Below are 26,628 nucleotides of genomic sequence, written 5' to 3' on the forward strand. Positions count from 1 at the left end.
GGTGGGGGAAGTACTCTGTGAACTTTCCCAGCACACTATGTGGTACATGAGTGTATTTTTTTTTCCTTCAAAGTTAGATGTTAGTGATACAGAGAGGGTATCTTTTGTTGACTCAGCCAAGATCTGTAGGTTAAAATGCTATTTAATTAACGCCATGTTCAGTAAGCTAGAAATTGATGGCAGGTGAGGAAACAAACCTACGCAGGGCCAGAACCTGGCCATGTCCTGCAGGCTAGTCGCAGAACGGGACTAGAGCTTTCTTCTGGTTCTGCTGTGGTGACAGGCTCTTCCTTTGCCCTTCCTCTTGGGTGGGATGCCACAGGTGCACGAGCAGTATAAACACGTGGGTGGGTGCTGCTGTGGCAGCTGGAAGACACATCAGTAACCAGTTGTCATTTAAAACAAAACAAAAGGCTCTACCCTCACCACACACTCTAGACGTGAGGAAAAGAAACACCTAAAGTCTTAAAAAGTTACTGTAATTACTAAACACAGACAAAGCAAATGCAACATGTTTGAGCCCATAGGATTTCCTGCCCCTGTCTGGGCAGAACTCTTAGTTCTGTTGGGCTGTAGACTCTCTGACCTGTACCCAAAGAGCAGAAGCCATGGCCTGAGCTGTCAGGTGAGGTGGACCTTCACCTCCTCTCATTTAGTGCCATGGAGTCCCAGCTGTCAGGGCTTTCAGTCCCAGTAGACTACTGTCATAGCCTGGTAGGCAACACTGGCCCTGCTTCTACTGCGCTTACTCCTTGGCTACCTTAATATAACTCCCCCACACCTATCCTGGTAGGATCTCATTGTAGAGCCCAGGCCGGCCTAGAGCTCCAGATCCACTCACTGCCTCAGTCTCCTGAGTACCAAAATAGCAAGTCCCACCAAGTGTCTATTTGTGGCCACAGACTAAGGGAGCACGGGGTTCTATGCCTTTAAAGTACCTGGGAATATAATCTATCCCAGGGAGGAAGTCATGGCAGCAGGTCCTATGTGTCCAATCAGGAAGCCGAGTTGAGAATGCTACTGCTCACCCAGTTTTCCCTTTTTATTCAGAGTCTAAGAGCCCAGGGAGCACTGCCCAAGTTCAGAAGGTGTCTTCCCACTGTAATTAACCTCATTAAAGTAATCCTTCTTTGCCAGAAACTTGTCTTCCAGATGATTCTAGATCTATCAAGTTGATAATATTAAATATCACAAGGACAAGGTCTGACCAGTTTTCTGTTCACTAACTAGTTTAATTAACTAATCAATTAGTTAATTAGACAGGGGAGCAGGCCATGGTACATATGAAAGTCAGAGGGCAATGTACTAGTCAGTTCCCTCCTTCTACCATATGGGTCCCAAAGCTCAGCCCTGGGTCATCAAGCTCAGCGGCGAGTGCACTGTGCAGCCAGCTCACCATCCTTCCGCTGGCCTTGTTAGTTGCACGATGATGAAGTGCTTGCCATATGAAAAGCGGGAAACGTAAGTCCTCATTTCAGATTCTCCAGCTCGCTGATACGGTAGAGGTTTCATATTTTCTTAGAAACTTTAAATAAATTTACTATCTCACATACGATCTGGATCAAACATCTAGGTTTACTGAAATGATGGGTAAACCACAGACAGGCAAGAAAAGGACTGAGCAGAATGTCTGAGTAGCTGCCCAGTGAGGCCCTGCCCCTACACTGATGGTGCTGGAGAGCTTCCTGCTCTGCTGCCTGTCTTCTTGTGTGACCATGACCTCAAGCTGCTTGTCTTGCTGGTTTCTGTCCCTTTCTGCTTTGCCCTGGAACAACCTTGGAAGCAGCTCATTGTGCAGTGCCTGCCTGAATTGTTAACAGCCCTTCCCTTGCTTCTGTCAGTCATTATCTTCCTTCCCAGGTCTGCTGTGTGGGTCCTCTTCCTGTGGGCTCACAGCAGCGTCCTCCAGTGCTCTGCATTTATCCTGCCTTGAGAGGTAGATGGATATTTCTCCTTCTCCTCACCCCCACATTTGTATCTCCTCCCCATTATAGACAGCCCCCAGTAGAGTATACAGTTGTAACCAAGGAACACACACACTTCCTCCCACCTGACTCCATCATTTACTCTCGATAGTGTACACTCAAGTGTCTGCATTTGGACAGATACAGCGATTTGCCCGTCATTGTAAAACGGATAGACAATGCCAGTTGTGGGGTCAGTGATACAGGGCAGATCTCTGCCTCCCTTTCCATTTTGCTATGTGTCTGAAATTCTTTTTGTTTTGTTTTCTTTCTTTTTTTTTTTTAAGTCTTTTTTGAAAAGAGAGGAGCTGAGGGTATGGGTCAGCAGTTAAGAAAGCTTGCTGCTCTTACAGAGAGCGGGAGTTCATTCTCAGCAACCTCATCAGCTGATACACACATATCCATGGAAGTGGCGTTGAGTAACGGAAGTGAACACACCCAGGTGAAAACCCAGACCGTAAAGACACTGAGGACCTGGGAAATGGAGAAATTTAGTCTGGGCTCAGTACACCGCAGGGCATAATCCACGAGATTGCACCAAATTAACAGTTTTGTTTGAAAAACCAAATTTGACTGATATTTTTAAAAGGTTTCAGTGTTTTAGAAAGTTAATTCCTTGCACAGTGAGTGTATTTCCTCTCAACCAGGCTAGGAAACTATGTTCTACCAACTGCCTCCCTGGTAACAGTTTTGTGGGCCATACTTGAAGCAGTTGCCTTTGCTTTAGGAAAAGAGCATTTAAAGTAGAGCAGAGCAGACTCCTGTGTTTAGAGCAGTGTCACTCTCAGGAGGGAAGGGATACTCCAAGGCCATGTAACAGGCCTGAAGTTATTCAAGTTCTGGTAAAAACATGGGTGTCAAGCACCCACCCTTAATCATGCCTTTAACCCCTTCTTACACTTCTTGGTTCAATGATCCTTTGAGAGCTTGGTCCTGACTCTGGTTTATGCAGTATCTCCTGAGTCCCTTCCAGAAAGACTGCAGTCCTGCTTCTGTGAGCTGTGGGGGGAATTCAAGGGATAGACCTGCTTAGAGCTGATGTGAGGCTCTGTACTGTGGAGTTTATCCTAGGGTCATGCTCTTCTTAGCACAGGGCTAGGCCCTTGGCCAGCACGTTTCGCTCTGATAGGCTTCAGAAAATCCCAAGTCTGATCTTTGCCTGTCTGCCACTGCTTTCATGCGGTGCTGATGGAATTAGACAAAGCATGTGACGTGAGCTCTCTTCAGTGTAAATCATCAGCAGAATGTTAAAGGGATTCATCTAAGTCAGAAATGCACTGTCAGCTGCCTGCTTCTTCCCTTGGCTCTTCTCCTCCACCCTTCTCTTTTCCTCTCTCACCTAAGCTGCATTGGACAGGCTCCTACTGTTATTCCCCTGCCCTTCTTCATCCACTGAGGCACAACCCCTCTCTTGACATAACAAGCAGAAACATGTCAGCTTTGCCAAAGACCTCCTGGACGGAATACCACTCTTCAGTCTAAATGAGAGCCATGCTTTATAGACTGTACAGGCGATAATAAAAAAGAGGGCCCTTTTGATGGCATTATTTGAATATTAATAGAACCTGGTCCATAGGTCCTTCTGTGGCCTTACTCTTTGCCTTTTTGCAACCATCTTTCTCACTGTCCAAACTGAGAAAATTACTCTGCTTATGCTGTCAGCTACCTTTCTCATTGATCTGACTCCACAATTTATATCTGACTGATTTGATTTATATGTGATTATATCTTCTTAGAGGCTAGACTGCATTGCACTTAAGTTGAGATCCATGGATAGGTATTAGTCAGGGTTCTCTAGAGTAACAGAATTTATAGAATTAATCAATATTAATATACTAATATGTATGGGATTCATTAGGATGACTTGCAGGATGTGATCCAACTAATCCAATAATGGCTGTCTATGAACAGAAAGTCCAAGAAGCCAGTAGTTGCTCAGCCCGTGAAGCTGATGTCTCAGCTGATATTTAGTATATGCTAGAGTCCCAAAGAAATAGACGCTCATGCCAGTGAAGGAATGGTCTTACTATCAAGGAGAGAACAAGAAAGCAAAGAGCAAAAGCTTCCTTCTTCCATGTCTTTATGTCGAATTTCAGCAGAAGGTGTAGCCAAGATTAGGTTTGGATCAAAGGTGTGCCTTTCTACCTCAAAGAGCTGGATTAGATCTTTCTACTTCCAAATAAGCAGAAATCTCACATTGTGTGCAATTCATTTTTGGGTTTTAGTTAATTCCAGATATGGTCAAGTTGACAACTAAGAATGGCCATTAGAGTGAGGTAGTCTCATGCCTCCCAGTTTGCAAAGCTCTTTTTATGCCTGTTGTCCCCATTGATCCTCACCAGAACTCTTGGTGGTAGAAAGGAAAGAGATGAGCATCTCACCTGAAGGCAAGCACATGTTCAGAGAGCTGGGGATAGGAGGGGATATACTGCCTTTTTGCCAGACCACACTGCCCATGGAGATCCCGAAGCAGCAGTTTTAGTCCTGGTCTCTACCCTGCCTTAGGTAGATAAGTAAAAGTAAGTCAGCCAGTGATGTCTTTTTTCCCAGTGCGTGTTTGCAGCTAATGGGTGGAATGAGTTATGGAATGAACCATGCATTCTTGGACTACTCTGAGGCTAGTTTGGGCCTGTGTGATCTTAAGTAGTCTTGGCAACTTTTTCCGCCAGCTGTATCCTAGAACTCGAGGCCAGGCTTGTTTGCAGCCTAATTAGAACAGATCACCTCAAACAGCTCAGAACAGAAGAGAATCTTTACAAGAGGTGGTCTGATTTGATTTTCCTCCGCATTTTGTCATTGGAAGGGTTGAAATTTAGGCATGTAAGATTGCTTTTTCTGCAGAGATCTCTGAGACAGTAATCCAGAAAGATGAGAAACCCAGTGAGGAGGAAGAACTCAGGAGACAGTTTATCTCTCTGAAGGAGGTGCTAGCACTCTTCAGCAAACACAGTGCTGAATTTGGACCAAGCAATCATCCGAAGCCTGACTTCAAAACTCGGTTTACAGCCGCGGTTTGATACGTTGGGCACCTTTCTTCCTTCACATGACTCAGTCAGTCTGTGAGGCTGTAAGGGCAGAGAGTCATCTGTTCAGTAGAGTTGTTGAGTCACCTTTGGCAACTGCACAAGCAGAATAAAATTAAGTCACTGAATCCTGCCTCTTCCCTAAAGCAGAGATACCTACTACTGTCTTGATCGATACCACTGAGTCCATAATTTCCCCCATAGAGCTTCCCCCTAGGAAACGAGGAAGTGTCCTATCTGTGTCTGGACCCAAGTGTCAGAACAGTGCCTGATGCTAGCCAGCCTCTGAGTCAGCTTTCCTCTGAGTTCAGTGTGACTTTGTTTGCAGTGAGCTCCAAGCCATAGGCCCAGAGCTCAGGCTCACATTGCATGTCTTTGAACATCTGGGCTACACATCCCTGCTTTCCTCTGTATTGGTTTCCATTTCCACTATCTCAATACCCTCCAAGAATATTTCTGGTTGCCAGCACCCCTCTTAAATTGTGACATCAAAACTAATCTTGGTGTTCTGTGTGCTGTCTGGCTTAGGCAAGAGAATCGGTTGCCTGTTTCACAGCCTACATCACAGGGTAAACTATTCAAATACCGAATCAGTATTCCTGTTCCATGGTCTGATTTAGTGTTATCTTATGACACATATATGGTGTCAGCATGCTTGTCTTGTGTGTTTGTAAGGTCTCTTATGGGAGGAGGTTGGGTGCTTGGATAGACAGTCCAGAAACATATCCAGAAGAGCATGTCCACTGATGTTCACCTGAAGTATGAAGATGATTCAGTGATGACAGCTTAGCCAGACAAAGGGCACCCGAGTGTTCATACATTATACACAGGCAGATCTGATAAGGAAGAGGGAAACTCACCAGACAGCCAGTCTAACCAGTCAGTAAGCTTCAGGCTCAGTGATTGATCCTGACTAAGAAATAAAATGGATGGTGGTACAGGAAGATCGTGTCCTGTGCGTGCACTTGTGCACACATGCAGACACACCACACACATAACTTAGCATTAATGAAACAACCTGGGTTTTAAGTTCAGTGAAAGACTTGGACCCTTTAACAGAGATATGCAGAGGGCAAGTGAGCATGTGGCAGGATACATGGAACCGTTACTCAGTAGGCCACGCAAATTAGAATTACAGTAAGATCTCACAGCATACTTATGAGACCAGCAGACAGGGAAGCATGGCAGTAGTAACGTTCCTACAGCTTTAGAGCCAGAGTGGTCAGCTGTTGTCAGTGAAGTCTATAGTTAACTACTTGGCCATCCTGCTTGTTTATGGTCTGGAGAGGAAGACTCTGTGCATAACTATTTCCAGCAGCCCTATTGACAGCTGTCAAGAATGGTAAGCTATTCAGATGCCCTTCAACTACATGGAAAAATACTATACTGCATTCATACGGTGAAGTACTATGAAGAGGATGCAAAAAGCTGCCGTGCTTACTGTTAAACGCGACAGTTTTGGTGAACTCCGCTATCACACAGTGTCTTAGTTAGGGTTTTACATCTGTGAACAGACACCATGACCAAGTCAACTCTTATATGGACAACATTTAATTGGGGCTGGATTACAGGTTCAGAGGTTCAGTCCAGTATCATCAAGGCAGGAACATGGTAGCATCCAGGCAGGGATGGTTCAGGCAGAGCTGAGAGTTCTACATCTTTATCTGAAGGCTGCTAGGGGAAGTCTTCTAGGCAGCTAGGACTAGGGTATTAAAGCCCACACCTACAGTGACACACCTACTCCAACAAGGCCTTATCTTCTAATCCTGCCATTCCCTTGGTGGGGCATCTACAAACCATCACACACACTAAGCAAAGCCTGTGTGAAAGGTTGCTTAGGAGAGGATCCCATCAGTGCGGCATCTTCCAGGAAACAGCATTGTGGAGACAGAGGATGAATTAATAGCAACCAGAGAGGGTATGGCTTCGGGGTGAGCAGGAGAGTGCGGTAGGGGTTGAACTATGGAGCCTTCTACAGTAGAATTTGCATAGACCTATACAAATATTACATCTGTAGAAAGCAAATCCAACCAAGGGTTCAGAGAAACAGTGCCAGGACCCATAGATGATGAAAACTGGTCCCTTGTCCTTATGTTCCTGTGGATTTGTTTGAACTAAAATTATACAAATTCAACTGATGTGAAACTATGTAACCTAGACTGGCCTTACCTTAGCAGCCATGTTCCTGCCTAAGCTACTTAACAGAAAGCTTGACTTAAAAATACAGATACACTGAGACCAGAGAGATGGCCCAGCAGCTGCTTTTCCAGAGGACCCAAGTTCACTTCCAAAATCCCCACAATTGCTCATGCTAGCTCTCTGTGACTCCAGCTCCAGGGGATCCTAAGACCCTTCCTAGCCGTCCCAGGTACAGGTGATCATGTGACACAGAAACTCCTGCACATATTTGAAAATAACAAGGATATATAAGCAAGTAATTCATAAATAATAGATAATGGCCTAACTACCTATGAAGTGTGAGCTTTTTCCCAACTCTGAAGCAGGGTCTTCATGAGCCCAAAGTCTTGGGCCATAGATGGCTGAAGAGACAGGTTACAGTCCTTACAGAACTGCCCAACTGTTATCTTTATTTTCCAGGTTCTGTGGCTGAAGAGGGAAAGCATGTGAGGGGAACCCCCAGGCTGTGGATGGGTGCTTGGGAGGTTGGGTGTTTAAGTTTGTCCTGGGGTGTTTAGTAAGCTGTAGCTGGTCTTTGCTGCTTTGCAAGTTCTTTTTCCCACCCTTTATCCACCCCACTTCACCCTGTTTCACCGCCTATCACTAAATAGGAGAGAAAGAAGGATAGAGAGATCCCTGAATCTAACTTCTTTCCATTTTGTTTTTGAAGTCATAGTTAGGGCTCTAAGACTCAGGTAATGACAAATACATTAAAAGGCCTGGTGGCATTGCTGATCTGTCCTCGTCACATTGGAGAGAGCAGTAAATGTTGAGTGTGGAGTTCTCTCCCTCTTTACTCCAGCACCTCCCTGCCTCCTTCTTACAGTGTCCTGCCTTTACCACAGAGGTTGATGAGCTACCATTTCTTCAAGAATTTTCTCCTTTGCTCTCAGTCAAAGTCCCTTCTGTAGTTGCTGTCCCAGAGGGTGAGTGTTAAAAGTTGATATCCCAGAGTGGTGGTGTTAGAAAGGTGGGAGCCATTAGGAGGAGGTCATTAGGTCACTAGAGACAGTTCTGGAAAGTATGGAGGGACCCTAGATTCCCAGTCTCTATGGGCTTCCTGGCTGGCAAGTCGTTTGCCATCTGCTTTTGCCATTATGTGTCACCCTTACCAGAGGCCCAGAGAATGGGACTGCCTGACTTGAGTTAAAACAAGTTTTAACCAACTTATACTGGACCTCCAAAAGCATGAGCTCACTAGCGGTGTCCAGGCATTGTGTTGTGATGTTGGAAAGGTAACTAACATGATGCTGTTGTGAAGTGATTCCTTCAAATGACACATGGACTCTTGAAGCCCTTATCCTCTGGCCCGGGGTCACATGGGGGAACTTGCCCAAATTGTGTAACCATGACCCTTACTGATCTTGGCTTCTTATGCACAAAAAACATATCCTGGTTGACACAGTTCAATTAGCAAGAACAGTTACCAATAGGCAGAGCCACAGAAGCCAAAAAACAAGGTTAGTATATTTAGGGACTTCCCCAGAGCTATGGCATGCTGGCTAGGTCTTCGTTCTCACTCTGGCAGGTGGTAGGGTCTGTGTGTTGCGCTCTTACGTCAATGGTTCCTTGGCATCTTTAATAGGCATCAGTTGTTCTAGGGTCTAGAGGCCTGACGTCATCTCATACGCATTCCACCAAGGTGAGATGAGTAGTCCCTAGCCTGTTTGCTGGTCTCTCAAGGAGGTTTTTCCTAAGTAAGCTGGCTTTGGGGTTAGCCCCTGACTTGTTTTAGCAAACTCTCAAGTTCTTTGGAATCTGACTTGGCTCTTGTAGGTCAAGTGGATGTTTCTGTGCTGACATGCCAGAGCCAGCAGCCTTGGCCCGCTCACTGCCAGTGTTGGTGTCCTTCCTCTTCACTCATTCCTAAGTTCCTTTGTGGAGTCACCATCTACCATCAGCCTTCAGGTACCTTATATCTTAAGCTCTGTGCTGGTACTGAGCTTGGCTCATCATATCACATTACAAGCTGCTTCCTTAAACAGAACACGTTTCTTCCTCACTAAACTGCTTCTTCAGTGCCAACATCCCCTGTCCTATATTTCCAATAATTTCTGTCATCTTTACATGATTGATTTAAGGCCTGTTCTGCATAGATTTTTGTTTTTATTAAGGATGTGGGAAGGGGGCACATGCAACACACAGCATGTATGTGGAGATCATAGGACAACTTTGAGAGTCAGTTCTCTCTTTCTACTGGGATCAAATGCAGGTCACCAGGCTTGATGGTAAGCGCTTACCTGCTAACCACCTCAAGGCCCATCCATAAATTTTTAATAAAGCCATTGCTTTCAATGAACAGATGAGGAAGCCAGAGTGAGGGTGGGATGATAACCAGGAAGTCATGCATAAAGCAAGAGCAGGCCAGAGCCTTTTTCCTTCCCTGCTCCTCCTCATGATTCTACTAAGTATATTACTAAAGCTCTAGGAGTGAGTTAAGAGATCTCCCAAAGGCTCACTCTGCTTTCAGAAACCAGAAAAGACAGTAGCACCATGTCAAAGACAGGAAGTGGGAGAGGAAACTGAAAGGTACTTTATCACAAGACATTTGCACGTAGGCCAACATCTTCAGGAAATGAAAAAATAATCTTTGTTATTGTAATAACTATAACTGATTCTGCTTCTCTCCTTGAAGTGACAGTAATGACTTACTTTGAAAACATCTGTAAAGTGAGCAAAATCTACAAAGGGAGGGGCTGGAGATGGCTCAGTGGTTAAGAGCACTGACTGCTCTTCCAGAGATCCTGAGTTCAATTCCCAGCAACCACATGGTGGCTCACAGCCATCTGTAATGAGGTCCGATGCCCTCCTCTGGTGTGTCTGAAGACAGCTACAGTGTACTCATATACGTTAAATAAATATTTTTAAAAAAATCTACAAAGGATACTGAATCAAACAGGCTCAGACAGTGTAGGACTTGAGAAGAAATGATAAGCCCTAAGGTGGCTAGAGTCCTGTGCCTCTGTTTACTTTTCTGACTTAAGGGAAAAGGTAGAGCCTAAGCTAAAGGGATCACAGGAGGCAGATCCTGGAATTCCAGGTCACATCAAGTTAGGCTTAGGAAGAACTAGAAAGGAGGCAGCCGGTCTGAGTAGAGACAGCTGAGTTCTGTGTAAGGCTTCCCTCAAGCTGTTGCCTAGGGGCTGCCTGTGCATGCGAGAGCACCCCTCGACGCCAGCTCAGATTGCCCTCTGCAGAGCTAGGCAAGGAAGGGTGGCGTCAGAGGCCATGCAGTACTGTAGGATGTGGGGCTGTCAGCTCAACTTGAGACCAACCACAGTTTGAATGTGACATGTCTCACACAGGCTACTTTTGGACCTGTAGTCCCCAGCTGATATAGTCCTATTTGAGACGGTTGTAGAAACTTTAGGAGGTGGAACCTTACTTGACGGGAAGTGGGTCACTGAAGGAAGGTTTTGAGGTTTTTTTCCCTAGCCCCACTTCCTGCCTGTTTTTCTGCTCTTTGGTGAATGGGTGACCAGGTTCCTAATACCTAGTCTGCCGTTTCCTGTCACAAAAGATTTTGTCCCTTTGTTCATTTATTTGACAGAGTCTCACTGTGTGGACCAAGCTGACTTTGAACCCACAGATCTACCTACCACTGCCTCCTAAGCACTAGGGTTAAAGGTGCACCAACCACTACGTCTGGACGGACCCCTTCTTAGACTATTAGCCACACGAACCCTTCCTTGGTTGTTCCTGTTAGGGATTTTGTCACAGAAACAGCACAAATGACCAACACAAAAACCTGGCACTCAGAAGTGGGGCCATTCCCAGCATAAAGCTGACCTCATAGTTTGTAGGCTTTTGGAACTGATTTGTGTAAGGGATGAGGAAGAATTCGGGCGCTCCAGGCTAAAGAAGCCCCAGAGTATTAGAAACTGAACTCAGTGGGCATCTTGTGGAACCCAGAAGACCAAAAACTGAAGGAGCTGCAGGCCTGCACCAGGGCTCAGTCAATACAGTACCTGGCATGCATGTAGAATCTGAATTGTCCAGACCTCTGGCGCCCACATAAAGGGTGGGTATGGCAGCATGCATCTGTAAACGGGCTGCGCTGTTGAGGAGATGTCACAGACCCCTGTAGCTCACTGACTGCCATCCTAGCCAATGATAAGTCTCAGGGTCAGAGAGGACCTTGGCTCAAAGCTAAGATGACCTGGCTCTCAGGTTTCCGAGCGGAACAAGGACTTTGTCGGGACCTGGGCTAGAGTCTGTTCTTGATATTCCAGGGAAAACATACGCCTATATTCTGCCTGTATCCCTAGACCTCGAATGGGGCCCAATTCAAAAGTAGTGAACTTGTCAGGCCATTAATCTTATCATTCAAGAGGTAGAAGCAAATGGATCTTTGTGAGTTTGAGGCTAGCCTGAACTACAAGTGATGCCCTTTCTTAAAAAACAAACAAGCAAACAAAAAACAAAAAGCAATGAACTCAATTTTTTGGCAAAGGATATGTCAAGGCATCAGAGCCACTCAGCCTGTGGCAGTGCCTTCCCCCAGCTCCTGTTGAGGTATACAGTGAGAGCAGCAAGTGAAAGAAAACATCGACGTGTACACTTGAGGAGGACGGGGTTGTGAGCAGCTGTAGTTGTTAGATAGGAGCCTCATGCTTCATAGGGATGATGTGGAAGGGTTCCCTGAGGAGAAGACCTGAGCCATCAAAAGCTCCAACTTGTGAAAATAGAAATTCATTTGACCAGAGAACCTGAAGTAAGAGTGTGTCCAGGGTTCCCTGCTGGATAAACACCTATGGAAGTGTTTCCCTGGTTCTGCCTTCAAGGACAGAGGAACTCGGATCCAGGAAGGTCAGACTGCATCTCCAGCTGGAGCTACAAGGTAGGATGATCAAAGACCATGGAAGACTCACCCCAGGGGTCCAGCCCACTGAAGCCAGGCAGTGTGGAGCAGAACCAAGAAAGCCCCAGAGGCCTGTCTCAAAAGCTAAAGTGGAGGGTGATTGAAGAAGTCACCCAGTGTCGCCCTTTGACCTATATACATGTGCACATACATGTATGCATGTACACGTAGGTACACACACATGAACACATGCACACAAAAGAAAAAACTAAAGAACTTGCTGGGCTTGTGGTTCATGTTATGATCCTAACACTTGGGAAGTAGAGAAAGGAAGCTCAGGAGTTCAAGGTGATTCTCAACTACACAGGGTTTGAGACCAGCTGAAAAACAGAGAATGAAAAAGCAGATTTTGCCTTAACTATGGCCTGAAGGAAAGGTCACTTTAGAAGAAGAGTCAGAGTCATATATTGCATGCTTTAAAAATGAAGAAGGGAACCATGACCAAGGAATGTCGGTACTGCATAGGAGAGGGGAAGGGAAGGGGCTGCCTTCTGCAGAGTCTCGAGAGGGGAGTGCACCATTCTACCGTCTTAATTTAACCTAGTGAGATGCACATGGAGTACCTGATCATGGTGGACCTCTCACCTACAGTTACCCTATACCAATTATGAGATAATGCATTGTTGTTGTTGTAAGCCACTATGTTTGTGGTAATTTGTTGCAGTAGTAACCATAAAGACTACAGAATAGGCCACATTTGCCCTCTTAGAAGGAAGGAGGTCCACTGTGTGAGGAGTCTGCTGTGGTACTGAGTTCCCGGGTAGCGCTGACCGAGGCGAGGCGGTTGCGGCCATGAAGACAGGTGCTACTTCTATGTGGGCTTCATGCTGTGGGCTGCTGAGAAGTCATGGGAACTGTCAGAGGCCAGTAGGTGGGACTTCAAGGAAGCAGTGGTCCATTCAGGTTTACACCGAGTTCTAGCTTTCCCACCTACCCACCAGCAGCTACTGAAGGACCCAGTGTGGTTCGCAAAGCCTGTGGACTTTCAATTTCAGTCTTGAGAAAGAAGCACGTCTGCTGTGACTGCAAGAAGGACTTTGGCTCACTTTGCTCAGTCTCACAAGAAAACTTCCACAGGTGCTCCACTTGTCACCTACTCCAAGAGACGCCGTCCAGCGTCCTCAGTTGATTCGACTATAAGTGAAGGACCTGGGGCAGTATCTCCTCAGAAACGTACCGACCGATGCTTGTCGTGAGAAGGAGGACTTGGTGGAGCTAGTGCTGTGCCATCGTGGACCAGGCTCAGGGTATGACCTGGACTCAAGGAGCCTCAATTCCTCAAGGTCCCAGACTTCTAGTTTTTTTTTTTTTTTTACAAAATCCTATTTTTCAAATTATACAGCCCCCTCTGCTACAGTGTCCTCCTTCCAGAAAGAGCTCATGGCACCTTCAGATCAGAAATTCTAGCAAAGGTGCAAAGTGAAATAGCTTCAGCAAACACAGATGATGCCACCACCGCTGACGATGAACAAGAAGAGGAAAACTGAGAGAACAGAACCCGGGACTCTCTAAGAAGAAAGTGAGTCAAACCTTGAAGGAGGTAGAAGGGATGAGTGTGCACCAGCTGAAGGAAATCCTGGCTCAGAATTTTGTCAACTGTTCTGGCTGTTGTGAAAAATGGGAGCTGACAGAGAAAGTCAACTGGCTGTACAAAGAGAATGAAGGACACCAAAATTCATATGGTGAGCGGATGCAACTTCAGGATGAGGAAGACGACAGCCTGCGCTGAACCCACCTGGGATGAGGCCATTGATGTGTCCTGCTGGACTATGGGCACATGGTCACCTGCACCAAGTGTGGCAAGTACATGAGTAAGTGTCCCATCTCCAGGCAGAATGTGGTTCGAGCTATGCATGTTTTCAAGTCCTGAAATCGAGTTCCCCACAGTGGGACACTCAAATGACTTTAACCCAAATGTTTCAGTGCACTAAAGGGACTGGAAACTTAGGCAGAAGCTATTTTTAAAAATTATTTTGATTACTAACTGGGGATAGAAAGTTCATTCTAAGTTGAAGAAACCTGGGCTGTGCCATAGACCCGTCTACCTGCCGGCTTCCCCAGGTTCTGCTTAGTTTTGTCACTTATCTCCCCTGAGCACTAGTTGAAGCTAGACTGTTCAGTGTGGGTGTGGAGGCCACTCCCTGTCTCTTACTTTACCTTTATCCTGCGTTCTCCTTTGTTCTCTTTGAACTGAGCTCACTGTTGATGACTGGGCTAGTGTGGACTGTCCTGAGCAGTAGCTGCTCTGAACGTTCACTTGATTAGCCGTGTGTTTTAAATGCCAATACTCAATGAATGTAAGTCTCAACATTATTGCTATTTCTGCATTTAAACATAATTGGGAGACAATTGACATTCTATAGTCAACTGCCAGGGCCTTAGACTAAACATGTCCATTTGTTCGGGTACAGCCTTTAATAGCAAGGGCTTCATCTAGCTTCTTAGAAGTGTATGTGTGCTAAATTCTTTATTAACATGTAATCAATTTACAATGTTTTGTATAGTGAAGGTATATTTTTAGTGCTACCTGTTAGTAATTTCAATTTTAGGAATAAAATTAAATTAAAAGGCAAAAAAAAAAACCCTACAGAATAGAAAGTGTTCTTAATAAAACCTCCAAAATGTAGAAAATATAAATATTAACAGACCTGAAGGTGGAAGGAGACATATCTTCCCGTAAGTCACGTAGAGGGTTTAAGGCTATACAGTAATTGATGAAATGCTTAGAGAAAATGGTGAGGACATGGGAGTCCCGCACCTATTAAGCACCTTGACCTAACTGACATTGTAGAGAACACACTTCCTCTCTTGTGGCCACTGTGTCTTCATCACACTGAAGCCCTAGATAGCTCTGAACAGGTGAGACAGTCGCACTCATACCGGGAGACATACAAGTCGTCATAAAGCACGTGTTCTGACCACAGCAGAACTCACTAAATAGCAACAGAACAAGAAAACACCATAGATTTTGAAACAAAATAAAATTAAATAACATACTTCCAAATAATCCACAGTTAAAAAGAAAATTTCACAAGGGAAAACAGCAAATGCTCCAACCAGCTAAAAACAAAACCACAATTCAAAAACATGGTTTGCAGCTGACACATGCTTAACAGGAAATGTAGATCTTTAATGCTTCTGAAAATACTTTTTCAACGTTCAAAGGGCATTCATCTCCCCAGTTAGAACAAACCCATTATGTTCCTTCACAGCTATCTCCCACTGTTGCAACAATGACATTTGAATGTATCTACTTACTATCAGATCCATTCCTCACTGTGCCCCAGTCCTCCTTTCCTTCTTCATAGGATCTCACATCTATCCTTGGTAGGCCTCAAACCCATGAACCTCCAGAGTGTTGGCATTGTGAATGTGCTCTTGCACTCAGCTTTAGAACTGTAAAAGCCTTCTAAAGACAAGGCCTGCCCTTCCTTTCAAATCTTGGTTTCTGATTTCTAGCCCAGTGTGCAACTTATAGTGAGTTTCTGCCAAGTTTAGAAGACATGAAGAATGCATCTTTGTGGAAAGCCATGGGAATCAGCAATGAGGTCATGCTCACAAAATAGCTGACAAAGTCGGGTTCCCATGTTCCTGCAGTGTTCTTTCAGATATGATATCCCATGAGGAAGCCATGTCTCCTGAGGAAATGCAGATTTTACCCTAGAGTCAAGTAGAGACTATTCTAGGTGTACACGCAATACAGGCCCTTGGTCTCAGAACCAGCCAGGACCTTCTGAGTCCAGCAGCCCTCTCGTAGGATCCTGTAGGAAGTCATCGGTGCTGAGCCTGCTCTGTCAAGTGGAAAACTGGGTCTAGATCCTGAAGTGATACTGACCTAGACCAGATAATGGAACTGATAGTCACTGGTGGAGCCAGCACCACAGCTTGGTCCCCAGCTTTTGGCCAATTTGTGGCCCTTACAAGTATTAGGTCCCAAACCTGGGACAAAGGGCAAACTAAAGTGTCTAATAACATATCAAAGCAGACACTATTGACAGTCTTTTTCAGCTTCACCACTACCGATCACAGAATCATCCTGGCTGGTGCTCTGCCCCCTATCCTAGGTTCTCCAGCCCAGGGGTTGGGCTGCCCTTCCCCAAGCTGCTTTTCCCTATATAACCTCAGCTATTTGGTTACTAGTCCTCTTGCCTACTAGACTCTTGGCTCTCCCGTCTGCCCTTCCCCCTCTCATCTTCCAGGTGCCTCTGTCTCTGCCTGTCGCTCTCCCTTATAATTAAGAAGCTCAACCCCTTAGAAGCAGCCACGTCCTTCTTTCTCTCCTCCTTTCTTTCTTTCTTTCCTTCTTTCTTTCTTTCTTTCTTTCTTTCTTTCTTTCTTTCTTTCTTTTTCTTTCTTTTTTTTTTATTCAACAGGAAACTGGGGAGCTTGAGGTTGCCAGTCTCAGGCCCAGGCAGCAGATCTCAGCCACCCACACTGGTGGGGCCCTGTGCTGTTGTTAGCTTCTTGTTTCTCTATTTTTTACCTAGGTTTCAGTTTTTCACTTGGGTTTGTTTCCCCTTTGTCTCTGGTTCAGCTTCCTTTTCCTGTTTGGTTTTAAGTAGAATCTAAGTCGTAGCTGTCTTCAGAGGGTCTGTGATCTTCTGATTCAGAGACAGTAGTGGAGCACAGGACTCTCCTCAGGGTTCCCTGTGCAACCTTCATTCAATCATGGGGTGAGTACGGGAACCCAGCATGGGATACAGGTTGTACAGAGGAAACCTAGGCTCTTAATTTTGAAACTTCTGTAGTAGTCTTCTCTGGTCCTCTTGGATACCAATCAGTGATGGGAACATCCAAGACCAGGACAAAGGACCTGCCAGAATTCTAGAGTAAGTTAACAACCTCAGTCCCTTCTGCTCTTTTCAGAAGGCTTATACTCGTAGTTGCCAGTGACCTCGAATCACGTGAGTCAAAAAGTCTTACTCAGAATTGACCACCTGCTTTGGAGGGTAGAGGGGGTTCTGAACTCTGCGGGAATGTTTCTGACTCAGAGGTATGAGTGGTGGGTCTAGGCTTTTGAAGAATGGTCTGAGGCAGCTTGTATATTGTGCCTCTGGACCAAGATGAGACCTGAGTTTCCTTTACACCAGAAGCTGCATGCACTGTGTCCTGTGGAGAGTCTTGTCCCTCTTTGGCTGCTAGTCCCATAGATGATGTTGAGTATTATTGAGTGCCGGTCACCTGCAAACCCTGCTATATTCTGAATGGTCATGTAAAAAGTGAGACTAGGATTTGGTGTAAGTGTCCTTTTCCCATAACTACGAAAGGTTGTGGTAAGACCAAGCTTATCTTCCAAGATTTGCGACTTTTATTTGATTAAGTTATAGTCTTGCATCTTTACATAAAATAATAATCCCCACTTTGTTTGCAAAGTGCTCCTTCAGCAGTTGTCTTCTTTGGCCTTCCTGGATGGATAAGGCAGGCGTCACTGCATCTGCCTTGTGGCTGAGGATGCCGGACTCTGAAAGGCTATGGGACTTACCCAGGGCCTACCTGGTTGAGGAGGGACCAGCTCTGGAGCTTACCCACACTGCCTCATCCAGACGCTTGAGACACATTTTGCAGTGAGTTTACTGGAATGAATGAGACAGCAGAATACAGCGTGGGCATGGCTGCCCCTCCTGTTCAGTCTGCTGAGCAACTGCAGCCCAGCTAGATCAGAGGAACACTGATTTGGTACTTGAGTTTTAGTGACTTTATTTCTGCTTTTTTGTGCAAGCGTGTGTGTGTGTGTGTGTGTGTGTGTGTGTGTGTGTGTGTGTGTGTGTGTGTGTTTACTTGGTAGCTTCAGGGGATCTGTGCATGGAGCTGTAAAAACGGAAATGCTTTCCATTCCTAGGTATGATATTTTCAGTTTCAGTAAATTACATTGTAAAAGCTGAGGAAACTCACTGGGGTAGAAAACAGCACCAGAAGGAAATGGGGAGGAGGCACAAGAGTTCTTAAAGGCCTCTTAGCCCTTAGACGGTGGAGAAGCTACAACTGGAAAACAGTTCAGCTTCCTGCAGACAGTGGCTGCAGGCCCAGGGCGGTGGGGCTTAGTTAGGCCTTTAACTTTCTACCCCAGCACAGTAACTGCTCTGTGCTCCTTATGCACGGTCTTACTCACGCTGAGGAAAAGCCCCTTGTATCATAGTATTGTTAGTGACAGATTTTGAAGTCCCAGTTTTAGCTCTAAACTAGAGAGTAGAGATGGACAAGATTTGGCTGCAGTAAGCTAGTAGCCAACGTAAGAAGAAAACCAGGGAATTTTGTCTCCCTTCCTATCAAGGTTGTGTGTGCTTGTCTGAGCAAACAGGCTCATGCCCTGACACTGTCACTGTCCCTGTGAGATATGATAGCATCTAGAGGCCCCATTTTCCATGACAATCATGGTAGGGCTACAGAGGGCTTCACTTCTGGACCAGTAAACCTTTTGTGAGCACCTTCTCAGAGACAAGGAACTGAATTTTCTTGTACTCTTGTCACTACACAGGACACTGTCTCACAGCACTCTCCCTGACTGTAGCCTCAGCAACTGGGCCTCTGAAATGGGTTGATGATGGAGTGAAAAGAAAATGCCCTAAATATGGCTTGCACATGAGAGCATCACATGGAGGACAAGCAAGCACCCCTGTGCCCAGAGAAATGCAAAGATTCTGTCCATGTAGACAGTCCATCTAGAGAGAGGAATGTGCTTGTCTGAGTGACATGCGGCCTGTGTGTGTTCCTCCTATGGCACAGAGCATGTCCTTATAGGGACTCATGACAATTGAATTCTTTCTAAGGGATCCTAAAGAAATTAGGGGAAGCTCCTCTTAATATTTGCTGTACCCTGAACCTAGAAGTTGTCCACACACCAGGGTCACAGACTCGGGGACAGCATTCCCGGACTCCTTTGCAAGTATTATTCACAAACACATTTCTGTGTCACTGAGAAGTAAAGCAAGAGGAGAAAGGGCTTGACCAGAAGCATAACTAGGCGATGGGAGAGCCAAGCCTGAAATATGGGTTTCCGGAACTCTGTGCTGTCTTGAAGGAAGAACTGACCTCCAGCCTCAGGCTGTAGAGGAATAAGATCTATGCAGGGGTGAGGAGACACTCTGTATAGGACTGTGCAACAGACAGTACGTGGGGAAATCGCATCGCCATAATCCCAGCACTTGGAAGGCTGATGTAAGAAGATTGCTGTGAGCCTGAGACCAACCTGGTCCACAGATGGAGCAATTTAGTGAAATCCTCTCTCAAAAACAAGACAAAAGCCCTAACCCTAACAGCATAGCAAGACGAGCATCTGTGGTTGAGAAGCTGGGGCTCAGGTGAACGTGGCCTCTTAGGGATCCTGAAGCACAGGAAGGATTTCTTTCAAAGGGCTTCCAAGTGCTCAGTCAGCCAGGGCTGCCATGGCTGCCGGAGACACACTTCTAGGGGCAGGGGAAGGGCAGGCCGCAGCTGAGAAATTACCAACGCAAACTAGAGAAAGAACAGCTGGAGCGATGAGGAGAGAATGGTGAACCATCGTCTGTGCTTAGTGGGAACATTTTCTCTAAAACCTTGATGTTTACAAAGGACAGACAAAATTTAGAAATGGAAACTCATGTGGCAGAGAGAGACAACAAGTGCCCTGAGGTGAGAGCAGTTTGGTACACTGGAGAGCCAGAAGGAGAGTAGGGAGGACCATGTCATGTGACTGGGAAATGGAAGAGAATGAGGGCCAAGGACATAGTACACGAAGCCTGTCAGTGTTCACAAAAAGGTTGATTTTACTTTTCAAGTTGTGCGCAGCTTTGGAGGGAAGGAGCTAACTGGATGAAGCCTGAGCACACTGAACACATTCCCACTGGCCACTGTGGTGAGAGTTGGCACCTACACAGGAATGGAGGCAGAAAGGCTTTTTCAGAAGCTGTCTCAGCTAGCCTGCTCAGAGGCAGTAGACTGGAGGTGGAATTCTGGGGCAAGGAGGAGAGAGGTAGCCAGACACAGTAAGGGCATGGGAGGGATAGCCTGAAGGACTTCCTAGTACACTGGTGTGGGTGGGAAGGGAGCACAGGGTCTGGTGTGATATAGGTAGGTGGTGGTTCCTGGGGAACAGGACTTGACACAGGCAGAACTAGAAGGAGCTGTAGGCTTTGAACCCTGTACAGCATACATCCCCAAAAATGTTTCTTGCGAAAGGCCGACAAGCAGGAATTGGCCAATATCACAGTGCAGCACAGGGAATACACTGAATGAGTGTATCGCTCCTTCCAGTATGAGCCAGTTCACCTCAGCCCGTCCCACTTTCCCAGCGTCTACCATGATTGCGGTTTTTCTCTCAAGCACTCATTACCACCTGACACAATATACAACTCATTCAGGTTTTGTTTACTGTTTTTCCTCTTCACTCCATTAGAGAACCAGTTCCAAGACAGCAGGGACTGGGTCCTTTAGTTCCCTAGTCTCCCCAAAGCCTAAGACCATGCCTTGGAACTCACACACTCAATCTCTAGGTTGGATTTCTCTTTGAGACTCTGTGCTTGGAGATGCTTGGCTACCGTTGCTGCTGCTCAGAGCTTCCTATAGTGTCAGGCATTGTGGTTACGCCAAGTGGGGAAGAAACAGTGGCCCCTGTGCAGTTGATCCTGGCTGCCTGCAGACAAGTCTATTGCTCTCAGGGCCTACAGATATGTGAAGATGTGTGAAATCTTGCACATTCTGAGGCACCCACAGTCATAGAGAGTCCCTTGGGATCTCATTCAGGGTCATCTGTCCCAGAAGCTTGTGACCAAGAGCAAGCCTCGAAGACCTCATAGTTACTCTTCTGGGAGTGATTCCCCAAGACCTGAAGCCATGCCTTGCCCAAGAGAGCTTCTGAAGTGTTTGCCATCTTTTGTCCCCAGTGGTCTAATGGCCTGAAGCTCCTGGTCACTCGCAACAGGACATCATTCCTCAGGCACCAAGGAGGAAATGGGGGTGAACTGGTCAAGCCCAGTGGCTACTCCGGTAACTGGGTCACTGGGAAGAGATGCCCAACAGCTGCCCTTGTGAAGGTGCTGGTGACAAGTGTTCTCGTAGTCGGGCTGCGCACCTTGGCTGTAGTCCCCTTGTGAGGTGCTGGTACTTCTCCCCGTCAAGACAGCACTGTTAAGGTGCTTGTTCACGTCACACTGCTGGTCCCTTGTTACAGCTGAGATTAGAGCCAGGTCTCATATGCCATGTCTGTCCTCTCAGTTGTGATTCCTCAAAGGAACCTACACCAAATTTTAAGAACCAAGGCCTTCTGCAGTGTTTGCAATATCCGTCCTTGCACACTGTCACTAGCTCTGCCCTCCTTAGCAAGTCTTGCACCTCTCTGGCAAGAGCTGCCCACCAGCCTAGAGCTGCTCCAGAGCAAGATGTCTGTTGCTCAGGTCTGCCTGTCCCTGTGCCTAATAAACCGTGCACTTACTTAGATGTTGGTTGATCTGAGCCAAAGGGACATGCTAAGGATTGGGATGTTAGTTGAGATGAGCCATTCTCATTCCCAGGCCACTAATGTACCCTCAAAGCTGAACACCACCCCAAAGCCAGAGACTCAGCAGCACGGCTTGCTTGGATCACTCAGACTTTCTGAGTGCTTTTGAGGCGTAGGTGGCCTGCTGTCCACATGGCCTGTTAGATGGCTCTCCTGGAATGGGCTAAGCTGCTGGCTTTGACGTGATATAGAAAGTGCTGTGAGTGTAAGAATGGATGAACTCCTTAACAGCTGGGGTATTTTTTTGAGATTCCTCAAATCTTCAGAAAGAAGTGAGGACACTATACACATTTAGGATGGTGGCCTCAGGATAAAAAAAGCAAACATCTAGATTGCCTGTGACCTCCCAGTGTGAGCCTTCAACAGTCTGGATGGAAAGAGGAGGCCTGGGTTTAACATATAATTTAGGCTGAGTTTGCCCAAAGCCTTTATTTGTGATAAAGGTTACTTAGGCAATAGCACTTTGTATTTGCACAGTACTGTGTAGATATCCAGTTCCTTGTTTTATTTCTGTAGGTTAGTGAACACTAAATGTGGCAAGGAGATTGACCTTTTTAGGGCCGGGTCAAAACTGCATTTATGATGATACCAAGATTTTATTACTCTCGCCTCATAAGTTCACAGTAGAACTTTCCAGAAATACTTGACGTACTGTTATTGAAACATACTTTAACTTCCAGTACTGTTAATTGCTCACCACTACATTACTCAAATTACTTGATGTAATTAAATTGAAAAAAAATATATGTAGGTCATAGTCCAAGATTAGGTTCTTCCCTTACTTTGGGATTCTACAGAGTTGCACATCGTGGTGGAACCATTCACGGCACACATGAGGAAGCTTAAAAAAAACCACTGAGATAAGACCAAGATCCTGCCATCTCTTGTGAGGACATGCTTGAAACAGAAGACAGTCTAGCATTATGCGCACTTGGGCTCGGGGATGGAGGCCGCCATCCTAACCTGTACCAGGTAGAGACAAGAACAGGGGCAACCTACACGACTGGGTCCAAGTTCTTCACAAACATAACTCATTATTAGTGAAAAAGAAATAGCCTACCACCCTAGCTTAGAGCAAGCACACAGCACAGCCAGCAGCCACGTGTCAGGATCTATGAGTAGGTCCTGGGTCCAAAATTGCCAAATTTATATGTCAGAACATCTGCTTTATTGTGCTGGGAATCAAATCTAGGGCCTCATATATTATACATAAGTGCTTTGCCACTGAGTACATCCTAGCTAGTATATCTGTTTTAAAGAAATGTATGCTTAGAACCTAGGTTTGAACTATCATGTCTGCAAGTTTCATATAATTCAAGAAAATACATCATGGGCTGGAGAGCTGGCTCAGTGGTTAAGAGCACTTGTTCTTGCAAAGGACTGGGGTTCAATTCCTACCAACACATGGCAACTCCCAGTTGTCTAAGTGCAGTTCTGGGGATCTGGTGCTGTCTTCTGGCCTTCTCTGGCACCAGGCATGCATATAGTACACATGCATCCAATCCAGACAAAATACTCATGCACATAAGATGATCAATATTTAAAAACATCTTTGAAAATGAAAGAAAACATTCATGCATACAAAATGAATCACACATGCCAGACTGTTAGCTCTGGGTAGTTTAAATGAGAGGAACAGGGGTGGGTACTGCATGTCTCTGTAGGTTTGACAGTTTACAAATCAGTTTAAAAATGACAAGGAGAAGTTGGAGTTGGGGAGTTTTCCCTTTGCTAAGTAAAGCAGAACAGCACATCACATGGTAACAGTGGGTCAGTAGTGAGCATAGGGACTCTTCCACATCAGCATAGACTTAGGCTTGCTGCAGGAGAATGCTTGCCCACCTCCCTCCTGGAAAACAACCACTACAGTATGTTTGTCAGTTACCTGACCCCAGGTGTTTCTCAGTTGCTAAACTGTGACATATAGCGTAGTACAGATTTCCTCATTCCTGTAGGAGATTTGGAAAGCAGTGAGCCCTAGTGAGAAGGGGCTGTGCGTGCCCAAGGAGGGCCCCTCTTCCCTCCTTGGTTGGCTCACTCTCTCTTCTTGAAAGGTTTTGCTTCTGCCTCACAGCAGCCCCTGAGATTCCTTGGGCAGTATTAAAATGGCCCCCCTTTTACTCTGCTGGTTCTAGAGACCTTTGGGTCCTCTGATAAGCTAGGTTCACCTGAGTATGTCAGTTAAAGAGATAGTAGTGAAAAACAAAGGAGATTTGTTCATTGTGCCCGCATTGGGGAAAGGAACAAATAAAGAGGTCCAGTGACCCTCAAGTTTGTCCTTGGGGAACTATCTTCAAATTAGATCTGAGGGGCCGGAAGTCAGGAAGCCTGGTCACAGCCCATTATTTAGTGACTTTAGGAGTCACCTTTGGTGCTATATGTCAAAAGCAAGCAAGTTGTTGGGGCTTTATATACTGCCCTGGAGTCTGGTTCCAACTTCTTGACTCAGGACATGGATCACCACCCCGCCCCCTCAGCACTCACTGATTCCAGGCTGCTGAGTTGAAGGCACTGGGGCACGTCAGGTGAATATGGAGTGTTCAGACAAGTCCTGACCTCCAGAAACTACAGTCTCAGGGCACATAAGCTCGAAATAGCTTTGATGAAAACAGAACCTGTTAGGAACCTTTAAGTATCAGAAGCACACATAACCTTGCAGTGGGGCTAAATGCAGAACCACCTCCAGGGGCCATGAGCGTCACCAGTATATGTCTGTTGGTCACCACAGGGCTGGTTTATCTGGGAAGACTTTCTTTTCCGGGTCATAATCCTCAGGACAGATACATGTTCAAGGGAGCATGCCTTACTCTTGGCAATTGTCAGGTGAGGAGTAGACAGTTTTCCCAAAGCAGTGGCCCTCCACCTGAGCTTTGAGTCACACCTCTGGATGTGAGAGGAACACATCTTAGGCAATAGTCTTCCTAATTACCTGAGTAACAGTGAAGTCATTTAAAAGTCCCAAATGTTGTGGGAAGCTTCTACCAAGCCCCACTTTACCACCAGACACAGCCTAGTCTCACTGGTGTGCTAGGCAGGGCAATGTCAATTCCAGGATAGTGAGAAAGGAAATTACTGGGCAAAGCCCAAGAATCCATCCTGTCATCCTGGACCTTCCAAGGTGGGAATGGAACAGTGGTCTGTCTTTTCGATCAGCACCTGTCTAGAGGCATCGCCCAACAGAGGGACCTAAAATGAGACAGCTGTTAGAGTAGCTTTAAGAGAAACACTTAGGTAGGTTCAGGATGTGCTAGAGAGCTCAGAGAAGGATCATCTCACACTTCAACTTAAGGCTTTCATACCCCACGCGTGGGGGCACACATCTTTAATCCCAGCCCTCAGCAGGCAGAGGCCAGAGTAGCTCTAGAGTTCAAGGCCAACATGGTCTATATAGTGAGTTCCAGGCCAGCCAGAGGTACACATCAAGACCCTGTCTGAAAAGAAAGGTATCTAAGTTTATTACAGATTAGTGCTTGTCAGTTCAGCTGGAAAGAATAAACTGAGCTATCGAGGCCACAGAAACAGTACCTGTTAGGAGCCATATTTCCACCAGACTACATCGGGGAGGGACCCAGCTGAGGACTTGTTTGGAGGATGGAATTGAAGAGTTCTGAGGGTCTCCCAGGAGCCCAGGCCGTGCCTTCCATGCTGACAAGGCATACATCTTAATCCCCCAGGTAAAGCACCAGGGAAGTGAGGAAAGGAAGGAGAGCAACAGTTAAGATCAAGCCACAGACAAGCACTTTGTCTGAGGTCATAAAAGCCTCTGTGGAGTAGTCAGGTCCCAGTGAGGCTTGAAGAGGCAGGCCCACCTGCCTTGGAAGTTCTTCCTCTGACCTCATCAGAGGTACATTGAGACTCCAGAGACTGGAACCCAGAGATAGGAAAGTAGCCAGGAAGCTATTACGATGTTGTAGATGAGGTGTAGATGATGATGGCTTCAAACACCAGCAAGCCAGGAGGGCGGAGAGCAGGAGACCTACAATATGTTTAAGAAATAGAACAGCTGGCCTAGTGGCCACAGAGGGCAGGTCTTGAAGAGACGAGCATCTGAAACGACTCACAAATCAAGCACAGCCTGGAGGAGGGATGGCTGGCACTTCCTATTGTAGGAAACATTGTAAAGGTTTTGTTTGAGCCTGTTGATTTTGACATACCTGAAGTGTAGCCAGTAGTCTGAAATATAGTGTCAGGATGAGAACTTCATTACCCGGGGTCTCTGGACATACCAGTAATCACCGTGAACCTTGGCCATGGTGAGAACCATGAGGAGAGCCCTTCTAGGACTGTTGGCACCAGAATCTATAATCATGTAGAGGTGAAGGCCCACCTGAAATTCTCACCAAGGAGATCCACATAAGATCATCTGGGGACTTGTTTTGTGATAAGTACCTTGCTAGTTCTTACAATGCAGACAGTCTCGAGAGCTATGTGTTTGGAGTGAGAGAAGGAGCCAGAAACAATAAGATTTAAGGTAAGCTTTAAAATCAGCTTGAAAAGGGACATTTGAGGGCACAGCCAAGGCATAGTTCACACAGTTCCCTTTACAAATGATTGCAGAGGCTCCTAGACACTTCAAGCATTCCCTTGGCCCCAGCTAATAACCTGATAAAAGAGAAATGTAGTCCACTCAAAACTATGTAGGAGGCTTAAAAACAGAATCGCCAGAACTGTCGGTCACAAAGGACCAGGAGTCAGTCAGGGCAGGTTTCAAAGCAAGACAGCAGCATTCGAGTCTTCAGGTGTAGCTGAGTGATTCTGGGGACTGGGGGTGTTCCATGCAGCCTCGGGAACAGAAGCCAGCTCTGCTGGGAGCTGAGAGTAGTGGCCTAGGTGGAGAGGGAGAGTAGGCCATCAGCCCCCTGGAAGAAAGGAGCTGGAGGGGAACAACTGGGAGTGAGGACCCGCCCACCAGTGTGTATCAGGTGTGTCCTCTGAGTGAAAGGTCACATTTCTAAAGCACAAGCTGCCATTAGGGTGACACCTCACGCTGGTGTGTCTCGATTGTTCCAGTTTCCATAGGAAATGTCCTACCTCCTGGGAAGCCCCTGAGTCACATGGGCTTGATGACAAGATGAAACAAACCTTCAAACCAGAATGGCTTGGCTGTTTTGCCTGACAGAAACTGTAAAG

General features: G+C 46.2%; 1 protein-coding gene and 1 long non-coding RNA gene across 42 annotated transcripts in view; one reads left to right on the top strand and one right to left on the bottom strand.

The window, feature by feature from the left end:
• The window catches only part of Evl (Enah/Vasp-like), a 120,216-nt gene that overhangs the window by 52,909 nt on the left and 40,679 nt on the right, over nucleotides 1–26,628 (top strand). For 16 of the 41 annotated variants that reach the window (XR_015622161.1, XR_015622166.1, XR_015622169.1 and 13 more), the window contains exon 1: nucleotides 16,565–16,699. The exons of 14 other annotated variants lie outside the window; for them this stretch is intronic. Coding sequence is in view for 4 of the 27 variants with exons in the window: in XM_087554821.1 (XP_087410947.1) it covers nucleotides 16,695–16,699 (5 nt within the window). In the remaining 23 variants the exon portion in view is untranslated. Of the gene's footprint in view, nucleotides 1–11,486; nucleotides 13,838–16,105; nucleotides 16,856–26,628 lie in introns of those variants that run through there. 11 more of the 41 variants (XR_015622170.1, XM_087554848.1, XM_087554824.1 and 8 more) reach the window with 5 other exon arrangements.
• LOC102555052 (uncharacterized) lies at nucleotides 125–25,334 on the bottom strand. The gene is made up of 2 exons (XR_015623339.1): nucleotides 25,024–25,334; nucleotides 125–366 (listed from the first exon to the last, which is right to left on the bottom strand). It is a non-coding gene; the product is annotated as an uncharacterized LOC102555052 (long non-coding RNA).

The sequence above is a fragment of the Rattus norvegicus genome, chromosome 6 (assembly GCF_021556685.1).
Source record: "Rattus norvegicus strain SHRSP/BbbUtx chromosome 6, alternate assembly SHRSP_T2T, whole genome shotgun sequence".
Classification (NCBI taxonomy): Eukaryota; Metazoa; Chordata; class Mammalia; order Rodentia; family Muridae; genus Rattus; species Rattus norvegicus.